Source organism: Phodopus roborovskii, unplaced genomic scaffold, assembly GCF_943737965.1.
Source record: "Phodopus roborovskii unplaced genomic scaffold, PHOROB, whole genome shotgun sequence".
Taxonomy (NCBI): domain Eukaryota; kingdom Metazoa; phylum Chordata; class Mammalia; order Rodentia; family Cricetidae; genus Phodopus; species Phodopus roborovskii.
This window is the reverse complement of record NW_026126541.1, coordinates 28,040,041-28,052,933: the sequence shown is the minus strand read 5'-3', so window position 1 is coordinate 28,052,933 and position 12,893 is coordinate 28,040,041. Positions and strand designations below refer to the sequence as shown.

Here is a 12,893-nt window from a genome sequence, read left to right as displayed (position 1 = left end):
AACAGACACCTGTACCATAGTTAGTATGGTAAGCCAGCCATGGTATGACTTGTGATTGCTAGCTCTCTGAAAAAAAGAGGCAGGGGGTCCTTAACTTTGAGGCTAACTTAGGCTAGAGGTTCTATCCCCAGCACAGGGTATTCGTAACTTGACATAGCCTTGAATCCACTGGGGAGGAGCATTAATGAAGCATGTACTAATGCCCCACTCTCTGCTCTTGACTGTCAATGTCATATGGCTGGGCTTCCTCATATTCCTGCTACCTTGACTTCTGTACAACTATGGACTGGAACCTAGAACTTTGAGCCAAACAAATCACTTCTCCCTTTCAGTTATTTGGTCAGGCTATTTATCACAGCAACTCAACTAGAGACTAAACTAAAACAGTCAGTTCTTGGTCATGCTTCTGAAAGTGTGACTGCTCTGAGGGGCTGTTCCCATTCACTCATCCATCACTTATCACAACCGAACTCCCCAGATAGAAGCCAGGACATTGCTGTGATAAAAATCGAAGACCTCGGGCTTCCTCACCCACACATAAGGAAAACCATCCTCAGAACACAGAACACAGTGTATGAATAGCTGCAAATGTTTGATCACTGGCTGTTGTTTCTCATACCCATTGAGAATAGTGTCACCTGAGTGTATATGAAGAAGCAGCCCAATGTCTTTAGAAGCCCAGAGTTAGCTGTCATCATGACATGCCCACACAGCAAAAGAAGAAAATGAGAGAAAAGGGGAAAGCTCATAGAGATGAGTATGCCGAGTCCAGACCCGTTGAGAAGGATCTGAGTAGAACCATGTCTCCAAGTCTAAGATTTGGTTCATAGTCAAATCTAAACATAATTTTCATTGGAAGGGCAGAGTGCCCGTCACTGTCACTTCTCAACGCCCTTGAAAAGCTACTCTCTTTCTAAACAGAAAATAGGAGAGCTCTGATTCCAAAGTGGCAGCCTTTGCCACCCAATGCCTGGGAAGCTCATCTCTTTATGTGGATAAAGGAAAGGAAAAAGTTCAGATCCCTTGCTCTCACAGCAGAGCCCCGCTCATGCTTTTTCTCCCAACTTACAGCAAAGATCTTATTCCTAGGCACAGGAATTCCTAGGCACTGACTATTAAGAGAGAAACGAAACAGAATAAGGAAGGTGACTCCTATTAAAAGCCATGAGGAAGCTAGGCACTGTGCTTCATGCCATTAATCCCATCACTTGGGAGACTGAGACAGGAAGATTGCCATGAGTTCAAGGCCATCTTGGGCTACACAGTATGTCAGAGGCCAGACTGAGCTGCAGTAAGATCCTGTCTCACAAAAACAAACAAAAACAAAAACAAAACAAAACAAACAAACAAAAAAAAAGAACCACTTGGAGCTGTCATTTTCATTAGCCTTCAGCCCTGCTGGGCTGCTGGACCATGTGCACACCAGCCGTACAGGAGCTTAAGCTATCTTGTGGAACAAACAGCTACTTCTGACCTGTTTATGCCTCTGCCTCAGATCATTGCATAACACCCTGGCCCTGATGGCCAGAGGACAGAGTTCAGTGCCCTCCAGGCTCTGCTTCCTAGAGGCTCCATCCAGGTCGGGACTGCAGAGTCTTCTTGGAATTCACGGAGTACACCTTTTTCCTCCTTATGTAATCCCATATGAGAAATACTTCCTAATAGTGGCTTCCTCACTTTGTGTGCCTAAAATACCCAGAACTTTGCACAAAATGAGCTTTTTCTTTTTGTTTTGAGAGAGGCTCTCACTACGGAGCTCTGGCTGACCTGGAACTCTTGCTAAACAGACCAGGCTGACCTCAAATTCAGAGATCTGCTTGCTTCTGCCTTCTAGTGCTGGGATCAAGGTGTGTGCCACCACACCTGGTTCAAAGAAACATTTTATAGTTGCATAGGTCTTATACACTTAGTCCATTGCTATGGCTGTTGAGATTTTTCAGATAAATGACTCGGTACAAGAAATGCCCTGAAATGGGCAATCGGGCTCTGTGAGTGAAGATGTGTGCTGTTGCCTAAGCACATGCCCACTTGAACACATGCTCTCTGTGTAACCCATGACAAAACCCTATTTATTTGTTTGTTTGTTTGTTTGTTTGTTTTTGTGTTCATGCTTTGCTTTGTCCATGTAATCTGAAGATGGCATTCCTGTGGTCCTACAACAGAGATCATGTTCTCTGTCTCTCTGTCTCTCTCTCTCTCTGTGGTGTGTGTGTGCGTGTGTGTCTGTTATGAGGGATTAAACTTACTGTCCTTGCTTATGCTAAGGAAGCATTCTACCCTGAGAATGTCTAACTTTTATCACTCATATTTTTAAAGAATGAATAGATGAGTGTAGTAATACATGCCTATAATCCCAGCACTTAAGAAGATGAGCCAGGAAGCCTGCCCTGATTTCAAGACCAAACTGAACTAACTAGAGTCTCTAGGAAACAAAACAATAGGGCTGGTAAGACAGCTCAGCCAGTAAAGGTGCTTGCTGCCAAGACTGATAGATAGCCTGCTTGAGTTCAATCCCAGGGACCCACATGGTGGAAAGAGAGAACCAAGTCCCATCCACTTCTGCAAATTATCCTTAGACCTCCACATATATTCTCACATACACACAAAGCATATAAATAGATAAGTGTAATAACAACAAAAGATAAGCACGCCCGTGCTCACAATGAGTGGAGCGTCTCTGAGATGATTAACAGAAAGTTGGTACAGTGGAGTCTCACGCTCCCTTGAAAATCTTGTGCTTCTGAGTTCTGGACAATGAGCTTATATTGTTTATGGTAAAGGTTAAGTGATGACATCACTCCTGGAATTCAGTAGTCTTTGGGAAGCAGACGGATACAGAGCTCTAGGAGTAACATCGTTTCCTGGGCAGCCTAGCCAGCAGCTTCTAAACGGAGCAGACAGCAAGCGGTGTCACAGTCTCCCTCCCATTGTCCCCTCCTACACTTGGCAAGACACTAAGAAAGGCTCCAAGGCAATCATCAGCGCTGAAAACCAACACACTCATATTTGAGTTTTCCCTGACAATGCCACCAGTTTGAGAAAGGTCTTTCTTTGCCTTGGGTTGAAGGGGAAAGCTGGGAACAGACTGAGAGGGTGGAGATTGCCTTGGCAGACTTTTCTTGCCAGCATGAGTATCGCTGGCTCCAAAGCTGTGTGAAAACCATGGGGGAAGGAGGCAGGTATCAACACAATGAATGTTTCCTGAGTGATAGTGTATATTATGATTTTGAGTTAAAAGTCAGAATGAATATTTAAATTCTGCCTAAAATCTTAGCCCTGCTTTCGTCTTACCCAGTCATTATAACACCCTTTTTATCTTACCCATAACCACATGGCTTAAGCCCACACACACACACCTGTCCATGTACCTGTTGGTGTCAAGTTTCCTCCCTGGGCAGTGGAGAATTTCATGACCAAAGTCTGTTCAATCTCAGTAATTTTTCATTACAGGAAGGAGCCAAAACCACACTGGATTCTCTGGCCTCTGTGAGTGGGAACTCAAATGAAAGGCCCTTAGCTACAGGCAGAGGATAGATGCCTTAGCTCTGCTTCTTCTTACATGCATTAAAAAAATACCATGAATTTTAAAGACAGCCTTAGGGTGAATGCGTAAATTTAGCCCACAATTCCAGTTGCAATCACTGTAGGGAAGTCAAGGCAGCAGGGACTTGAGGCATTGGCTCTTCTCAAGTCAACAGTAAAGAACAGAGAGCCATTAAAGGAACGTGTGCATGCCATTGTTGTGATCATCATTCCCACTCTGAACCAATACCGGACCCCCTGCCTAGGAATGGTGCCTCCAATCATGGTGGTCTTTCCACTTCCTATTAATGTAATCAAGGTGATCTCTGCTGCTAGCCGTGCCCACACGACAACCTATTCTTCCCCCTTAGACAGTCCTTTCCCAGGTGAGTCTAGACAATGTCAAATTGACAATTAACATCACATGTCTTTTACTATGTGGCCAGGTAACAGGAGCAAGACATAGGCTGACCTCCCTTTACCCTACTCCAACCTCCCTTGTCCTCATCTGGTTCTACTCTTCCCATTAGCAAGCCACCTGACTCCTCACGCCTGTGTCTCTGAGTGTCTGATGGCTCCTTCCTTCACTTCTGCAAATGACAGAGTCCTTTGCAGTGGGCCCTGCTCAGTTGAAAGACACGGCTTCAAGATCAACAGAATAGCAGCCACAGTGGTAGAGAGAAGAGGAACCTGGTACCAGTTATTTTCGTCCTCAAACTCAAAGCTCTCCTTTCTTATGGCCTCCCTAGTTAGCTCTTTTTTTTTTTTTTTTTTTTTTTTTTTTTTTTTTTTTTTAAAGCAAACAGAAACATTGCAACTCATAATATTTATCTAGAACACCATAGTCAGGCCAGATGGTTGGATTGAAATGAGAATCTGTGGAGTGTTTGTTTTCCCTCTTTTCTGCCCCCTGGGCACACTGCTATGCCCTGCAGAGCAAGAGCAGAAGGGGAAGTGTATGTTCTAAGAGCTCAGCTCAAACAACTTACCCTGCCTGAGGGAAAGGCAAATGACAACTTTTTACAGATCAAAGGAACTGTCTATGGAGGGATCAGTGGTTTAATTTATAATCTCACCAAGTAATGGATTCTAATCTCTTTGCAGGCAGGAACGTGAAGGTGACCGTGTAAGGCAATTAAAAATCACCAATAACTTACCGATTACAGAATCCATAGTAGGCTGCTACGAAAACTGCTTTCATATGTGGTTCAACGACATTCCTATCAGCAAAAGTTTTTGAAAACCATTCACAAATGGAAGCTTGACACTATTGGCAAAGTTGCCTCTAATAACTTTAAATGTTCAGAGATTTCATTTTGTCATCCTTTAATCAGCATGGGAAATCCTTACTAAAACTCTCAGTTTGTGCTATAAAAATATCCGGGGATTAATAATCGAAACAGCCCTGAGCAGTAAAATGAGATCGAAGGGGCTAGAGATGGCTCAGTGGTTTTGAGGGCTTACTGCTCTTGCAGAGAATGAGAGATCAATTTTCAGCACCCACACTGGGCATGGCAGCTCCAGTTCCAGGGAACCCAAGGCCTTCTTCTGACCTCTAAGCGCACACACTAGCACACATGCACATAAAAAAGAAAAAAAGTTTTTTGGTTGTTTGTTTGTTTTTGGTTTTGTTTTGTTTTTTTCTTTTGGTGGTGGTGCTTTTTGTTTTTGTTGTTGTTTGTTTGTTTTTTGTTTGTTTGTTTTGAGATAGGAACCCACTATGTAGACCATGCTGGCCTTGAACTCACTGAGATCCACCTGCCTCTGGGGATTAAAGGCATGAGCCACTATACTTGCCCATAACTTATAGATAAATCTTAAAAAGAGATCTAAGTCTTCATCAGTCATAGAACATTCATAAAGCAAGGCACACAGCTACTGGGCAGGCGGTTTACCAAAGATGCAGACACTGAAAGCAGAGCACAACCTTGAGATCTAGCCCTTGCCCCAGAGCCTCTGATTGAGAATCAGTGCGATGCTCGTGCCCTTGACGCGTTTCATGACGATGGTCGTTGGAACGGAACTCTAGGTGTAAAACAGATGAGATGAGCCTCTCCATCTCTCTCTGAACCCAGTGACCTGAGCTGACTGGTAGACCTTGAAGTGTTTGGCACTCGATGATGCCAGTCCTCAACCTCATTTGAACTCAATGCTCCGGGACCACTAAATGATGCCTGGCAGAATCAGTGTCATTTGACCTCAGCAAGATCTCTGTGAGGGGTGACTCCATTTTTACCACCTAGACAGACATGCTGACTCTTTTGAAACTCCACATTTGCCTCATTCAGTCTTATTCTTCCTGCTTACTATGCAAAAAGAACCCCATGCAGGCAATGTCCAAACTCCTACCACCCCAGGGGGCGCTCTTGATTCTGTGGACATTCGTTCCTCTTGACTCCCTCAGGACTCATGGAGGATTGTCTTCCTGACCCTAGAGACACTACCTGACTGTCGTGTCCCGTCCCCCCACACACACACACATGCTCTACTTTGGCACATTCTGCCTTTCTTCTCCTCATTCCACGGGGGATGTCACTAATTCCCATGAAGTCGCTACAGATTCTCTCAAGTCTACGGTGACACCTCACATCCTGTTCGTGAGCTCTGTCTGCTTTTCAACACCTCCCTCTTCCAGATTTGCACAACCATCTAAGAGTCTGTTAGTTCAGTACCCTTTCACCCCTCTTCCCTTGTACCAGGGTCAGACCCGTAGCAGCTGACGGCTCCTGTCATCCCCTGCTTTCATTTTCTTGTACTTACACCATCTCAGTGTCTGTCTCGTCCATCTCACATTTAACATGCGCTATATAAACTTTTTGGCTCTGAATCCTCCAGAGCAGCATCTCATTCCTTGTTTTCCACCTTCCCTGACCACTCGTCTACTTACAGCTTATCCACCATTCCTCAAATAGCCAAATGTTTTTACACTTTCACCTCTGCCCATGCGGTAAGTGCCCGAGAACTGGAGAGACAGGTGATTGTAAGCTATCATGTGGGTGCTGGGATCCAAATCCTATTTCTCTTCCAAAACAGCAAGTGCCCTTAACCACTGAGCAATCTGTCTAGTCTCTCTGTGCTCCTTTTGGCAAGTGAAAACTAAGAAAAAAGGAAAAGTTAAGGTGAGCAGGCCCAAGAGAACCTCATGGCAGCTCAAAGGGACTGCAGCTTCTTATTCTTTTAGAGAAGCCATTGAATTTGGCAGTAATTTCTAACTAGCAATGGATCACCTATAGTTTTTCTAGAACAGTCCACTTAAAAACAATGTTAGGAATGTTACTCATACAAAATATGATCATTAAAAGACTAGTTTGCACTTTGTGCATGCTCAGAGAACGCGAGAATGTCGTGTCAGAGAGCCTGTGCTGTCGGGGAAGAACCTGTGCAGTTCATTCTCTCCTTCCTCCTGTAGGTCCTGGGGACTGCTCAGACTTACACACTGAGCCATGTCACCAACCACAAAATTAAAAAAAAAAAATTAGATCCATCTTTGTTGATGCTGGATGGGTTCCGCAACTCTTTAAGAGGATGGAGACTAGAGATATGGCTCAGATATTCTCAGTCCCCAGGTCAAGCAGCTCATGACCACTACTAATGCTAGTTCCAGGAAGTCCAACATCCCTCTTCATACTCCAAAGGCACCTACGCTCACAAGCACACCCCACCCATAATTTTATTAGAAAAGAAAAAAAAATTAGGTATTTCTTTCAACAGTGTGGTTACCATGGTTTTATATATCAAAATCCAAGAAAACTTCAAAAACTTCAATATTAAAAATGGACATCATAAAAATTGGGATTTCTGAGTTGCCTAGAAATTCAGAGGCTCTGTCTGTGTTCGACTCCTACCACTGAAAAGACCACCTCCAGCTCAGGGACAATCAGAGGAAACCATATTATACACACAACTCACCTCTTCTGAAGCTGTGTCTTGTTGCTACACCTCTCATTAACTCTTCTGTAGTATCCTGGAAGCCAACAGCATCCTATTGGAACATTTCTGAAGCCCCCTCACCCCCACACTATAGAAATATTTTTTTATTTCCCCAAAATTCACGTCTAATTCTTGCTATGAGTTCAGAGTAAATAACCTTATCTTTGTCATTTAGTCTTTATTTATGTCCCCAGGTATTAGATGAAAAAATTTTTTCAGTGATCCTAATTATAAATGAGGTATATGTATCTCAATTGGAAAAGGCGGGGGAGCCAGAAATAGCCAAGAGAGCCTTGGGATAGACTGGGGACCCCATAGGCAGGACTGATTTTGGAAGGGTAGCTTCCCACCAAGTGTTCAGACCAGCTCAGGGACTACATAACCCTCTGGGGTGACAAAGTCATCACTTTCACCCACATTGCACAATGCCCCTCCCTTGATCACTGCCCTCCATTAAACATTTATTTAAAAATTCATTCTGACAACACACCTTAGGACATTCAGTTCTCACAAGCCCATCAGAACTCTCATTCTGACAGCTCAGCTCATGTTGAATAAGTTGAACGTTAGAGGGTTCGCTTCTCCTCTCTCTCCCAAAGCATGCCCAGGGAAAGCAGTATGAGATTTTGTGTAAACTTTAATCCCTGGGCAGTTTGTCCGGTTGGTTCAGGCTAGTTTAATCTGGCTCCTCTGAGATGACTTGACTGGAAAGATTACACAGCAAAACAGAGCATGACTAAAAAGTCATCCGCTTGGTTTCTGGAGTACTTTTTAATTAATTATTAGATAATTAAAAGACAACTTGTACAATTCGGAGAAACAAATGCCCCCACTAAAATATATTTCTTCAATTAATCTATTTATTATTATTTGGGTGCAGGGTGGTGGCTGAGGGGAGGGAAGTTCACCTGAGAGGAACTAAGCTGACACAATTTTGAACTGAGTGGCATTGCTTGCTTCTTTGAATAATGACTTACTGAGGAACTAATAGATAAAGGTATTTTTCAAGGCATTTTCTGAAGCATCTGAGTGGAAGGTTCTCTTTCCAAACCGTTGGGAGCCTTTATGCTTTGTCCATTACCTACTGGCCCCTCTACCTGCAGGGTCATCCTCCAGGCTTATTAGCAAGGGGTTGCTTCTCATCCAGGCAAGCACTGTCCCCGCAATGCTAACTACACTTCCTCACCCTGGTGGTGGGACAGAGAGCTCCCACACATGTGCCCTCACCCTCATCCTGATGTCCCCTTTCTGCTGGGGCAGTCTGCACATGGCAGAGTGACCCCAGTATGACTGGCTTTGTGCACCTTAGCAGAGCCAGAACAAGAGTTCCCTGCTTTGCCTGGGACACCATGAAGACAGAGCGATGTGGTGATTGGAGGGGGCAGTGGAGGGCTTGCATCCTGCCACGGCCACAAGGCCACTAGCCAAGACCTGGATGGGTTAAGGGTTTCTTCCCTTTTGAAGGGGATAGTGATTGTGCATGGTAGTGAGGGACTCTAGTCCCAGGGACCTTGGAAAGGGAAATAAGAGGACCACTTGAGTCCATAAAGTTGTGACCAGCCTGGGCAACACAGTTGAGACTCTTGTCTCCAAAAGAGGGGAGAGGGGGAGAAAAACCAGCTTAGTTTGTGAGGTCGTAATGAGGACTAAATAAAGAACACACAGAGAGCACTTTTCAAAAGTGCCCATGGGGAGCACTTTATGAATGTTTAAGATTAGTCAGTTATGCTTAAGAATTAACCCCAGCATCTCACTACTTACAATTGGGCCATTAAAGACTGCAGCCTGCTCCTACAGCTGACCAATCCTTGCTGCACAATTCCTCCCAAGTACACAAGAGCATCAGGACTCATATAGGAAGTTAGGTTTGAGTAAGGCTGTCCTACTCCAAACCGCTCCCACCCGAGGCAGCAAGAACAGGCTTTCCCCAGCAGAGACCATTGGTGGTGACAGAGCAAACACCCAAGGCTTGTGAATTTGGCACCCCCAACCCTCACGTTACCTTCCCTTGTTCCTTATTCCAATAAGCAAGCTTTGCAGAAAGGGGGCAATAGAAATTTTGACTGTACAATGCTTTCTCCAAGTCACTTCAGACTAAGCAGACGGACCCACCTAAAATCTTCCAGAAGCCTCTAGGTTTAAGGTCTACACACAAATTGCAAAGTCTGGGGAACCTGTTTCAAGGGGTGGGTGAGTCCTTGATGGAAAAATTAGTCACCTGAACTAAACAACAAAACAAGTTGATCTTTAAGCCCAGCACTCTCGGCACTCAGGAAGCAGAGGCAGGTGGACCTCTGCATTTGAGATAAGACTGGTTTACAAAGTGATTTCCAGACCCGCTACAGAGATAGGGAGGGAGACCCAATCTCAACAAAAAAGAAAAGAAAAAGAGACAATGACGACTAATTTTCAAGGCTTCAACATTCTGAAAAGAACCCCTTACTTTACAGCATATTGTACTTTAAACATCTCAGAAGGCATTTATCTGCGCAAAAATCCACCAAAGGCTTCCTTTAAAAGTACACAGCTAGGCTCAGATATCCGGACACAGTACTATACTCCTTTAATCCCAGCTGATCTACATAGCTAAGCCAGTCAGGGCAACCCAGTGAGACCCTACCTTTAAAAAAGAAACAATCACACCAGCAGAACTGCTTGCTCAAAAATAAACAAATAAATACAGTTGTTCCACATATAATATGAGTAAAGGCCAGGGAGTCAGAAGTTTGAGGCTAGCCTAAGCTGCATGAAAGTCCTTGTTTCAAGATATCAAGGTAACCTCTTTGATTTTTTCCACGTTTGGTGGCTCAGAATTCTGATTTCCGGAAACTGAGACAGTTGCAGCTTGTGGCTATCTCTAGGTCTCAGGCAGGTGAGCAAGCTCCCTGCCATCCATGGGAACCCAATGGCGACAAGGGCAGCAGCTCTAGGCAGAACTGAGGCACAGCATTCCCCGGCTGCAGCCAGAACAGGCTCAGGTCATCTTTTAAAACAAAATCGGGTTTGCATCTAAAATTCCCTCCCACAGAAACCAAACCAAACAGCAACAGCAAAAAACAAAACAAAAAACAAAAAACAGCCCCATTGCCCTAATAAAAGAGAAGTATCTCCATTTTATGAGTGACCAGGTGAGGGAGCTTGGTGGTGTTTCTCTTTCTTAAAGAGTTCTTCAACTCTGACCACGCCCTTGATTCTTCCTCACACTAATAGAAATAAAAATACCCCCCAAACAATATTTAGACCACTGAAACCGGAGGGATGGCTCAGCACTGCTGACCCTCAGCACCTACATCTCACCACACAACTATCTGTATCTCCTTTTCTAGAAGACCCAACATTCCACGTGGTACACATAGATAAATGCAGGCAAATTTTTAAAAACTTGAACAAGGAAAGTCTATAAATAGCCTGAGATTTCTCAATCAAGCATAAATCATATTTGTGTGCTCTTCTAGAAAAATCTTTCGGACTCTGAAAAGTACTGCTGCCTTTCAGTAGGTGTGTGTGTGTGTGTGTGTGTTTTGGGGTGCGAGCCAGGACAGTGTGTGTGTGTGTGTGTGTGTGTGTGTGTGTTCGTATGTGCGCGCGCGTGTGCGTGCATGGTGGGATGCGAGCCAGACAGTTTGAAAGTCTGGTGCAGAGAACTTCGAGAAGTCTTAAGTCTCCTTCTGAATGAATGCAACGACCTAGGTAATTCCTTTTTTCCTTTCCAAGTCTCACCTGATCCATAGAGATAATGACATTCCCAGCTCAAAGGACCTCAAAGTCCTTCCGGTGGGAGTGAATGAAGCAAAGCGGTGAGTCTACCATACGTGTCTGGCATGGCTTTCCTTAGGAAAGCTTGTAGGTAACTGCCCCCACAGGCCAGAGATAAAGACCACGGAAGGGGATGCATAGATTCTTCCCAGGAAGTAAAATCCCACCGTTTCAGGGCTCGTAAATTCTGCCTATTTTCAGTCCTGACTAATCCTATCCCAAAGTGGACCATCAGGGATTACAGGAGCAAATAAATCAGAACAAGCCCAGCCCCAGGGAGTCCTCCCGGCCACTTACAGACAGGGTCTTCCATTTTCAAGGGTCTTTTCAAGCGGATGCTAGCAGGGACAGTCTTCTCGATGAGTTCATCAATGCTCTAAATTAAACAACAAAACGCAAGATGGTGAGCACGACAGGCAGTTATAATGCCTGAGTTAAGAGAGTCACTTCTGTGTTTTTCATCGTCAAAGGGTGGTAGAAACCTCATCTAAATCGTCTAATTGGGATTTATTTTAAAGGGGAACTTCAGGCAACAGAAATCTTTGGGAGGAAAAACAAATTGATGGAGCTTGGTGGTAAATCCGCCAGTCCGGGTTCTATTTTAGTCTGCAACTGAAGCTGACCGGATTAATGCACTCTAAGAAGGGGTTCTTCCTCGTTTTCCTGCAAAATTAGGGTTCGTCTGGAGTTGGGGACATTTTTAAAATGCACATTTGAAGAGCGGGAACAGCAGAAAAGTTAAGGGAGGAGGAGGTACCAAGATTAAGAGCGAGCTCGCTTCCAAGCTGGGGCCCCGGACGCAAGAGGAAGGCAAGGTGGGAGTCCGGAGGCCCTGTGTGCTGAGCCCCGGCAAGGTGGAGGGTGGAGGGCCTTACCGCCAGCCCCAGCGCTTGCAGCATCTCCCTCCGGTCTTTGTCTCCCGGGCCGATGTGTCTCCGGGCGAAGTCATCGTGTCTGGGCAGGAGGCGCTCCAGGAGGCGCGAGGCCCCAGCCGCGCCGCGGTCCCCGCCACCGCCGCCGTCGCTGCTGTCCCGGCGCTGCGGAGCCCAACTCAAGCCCGCGCCCCGAGCCAGGCGGTGGCCGCTCCCGACTCCGCGGCCCAGGCGCAGCCCCCATGCCCTGGCACACAGCTGCATGGACGCAGCCGCCGTCACCTCCCCAGCCCACGAGGGTCAACGGCGCTCTCCGGCCCTCCTCTGGCCCTAGTGCCCGCTGCAGTGTCTGGGTCCCCCTCCCGACGACTGCGGGCCGGACCGAAGGATAGACGCTTGCGGGCAATGAATGGGTGCAGCGGACTGCGCTAACTCTAGCAAAGTTCGTCCTCCACGGGAGACACCTGCTCCGCACACTTTAAGCGTCGCCCGAAGGCGGGCAGTAGGATGGGGCCAGGAAGCCTTTAGCCAATGGGAGTGGATTGCGGGGCGGGGGCGAGACAGGCCCCTCCCTTTCTCTCTGCCACTCTCTTCCCGCCTCCTCCCACTTCTCTCCGCTCTTCAGCAACTGGGTGGAGGGTCCCTGTCTGATATCAAGGCGCCTGAGGTCTCCAATCTCGCTTCTTACATGGAGTCCAGGATGCTGATGTGGGATTCAGGATGCTGCATGGCCCCCTGGCAAAGTGTAGGGCCCCGTTGTGGAACGGATAGTGTGGTCAGCCCTAAATTTCGTGATGTCCCTGGACCAATCCA

At 46.0% G+C, this 12,893-nt stretch overlaps 1 protein-coding gene across 1 annotated transcript in view; it reads right to left on the bottom strand.

The window, feature by feature from the left end:
- The window catches only part of Gldc (glycine decarboxylase), a 76,401-nt gene extending 63,833 nt beyond the window's left edge, over window positions 1-12,568 (bottom strand). Inside the window, exons 1-2 of the mRNA XM_051199812.1 lie at window positions 12,084-12,568; window positions 11,506-11,584 (exon numbers count right to left, since the gene is read on the bottom strand). Coding sequence (XP_051055769.1) covers window positions 11,506-11,584; window positions 12,084-12,344 — 340 coding nt within the window. The 5' untranslated portion in view covers window positions 12,345-12,568. The remainder of the gene's footprint in view (window positions 1-11,505; window positions 11,585-12,083) is intronic.
- Window positions 12,569-12,893: the final 325 nt, after the last annotated feature.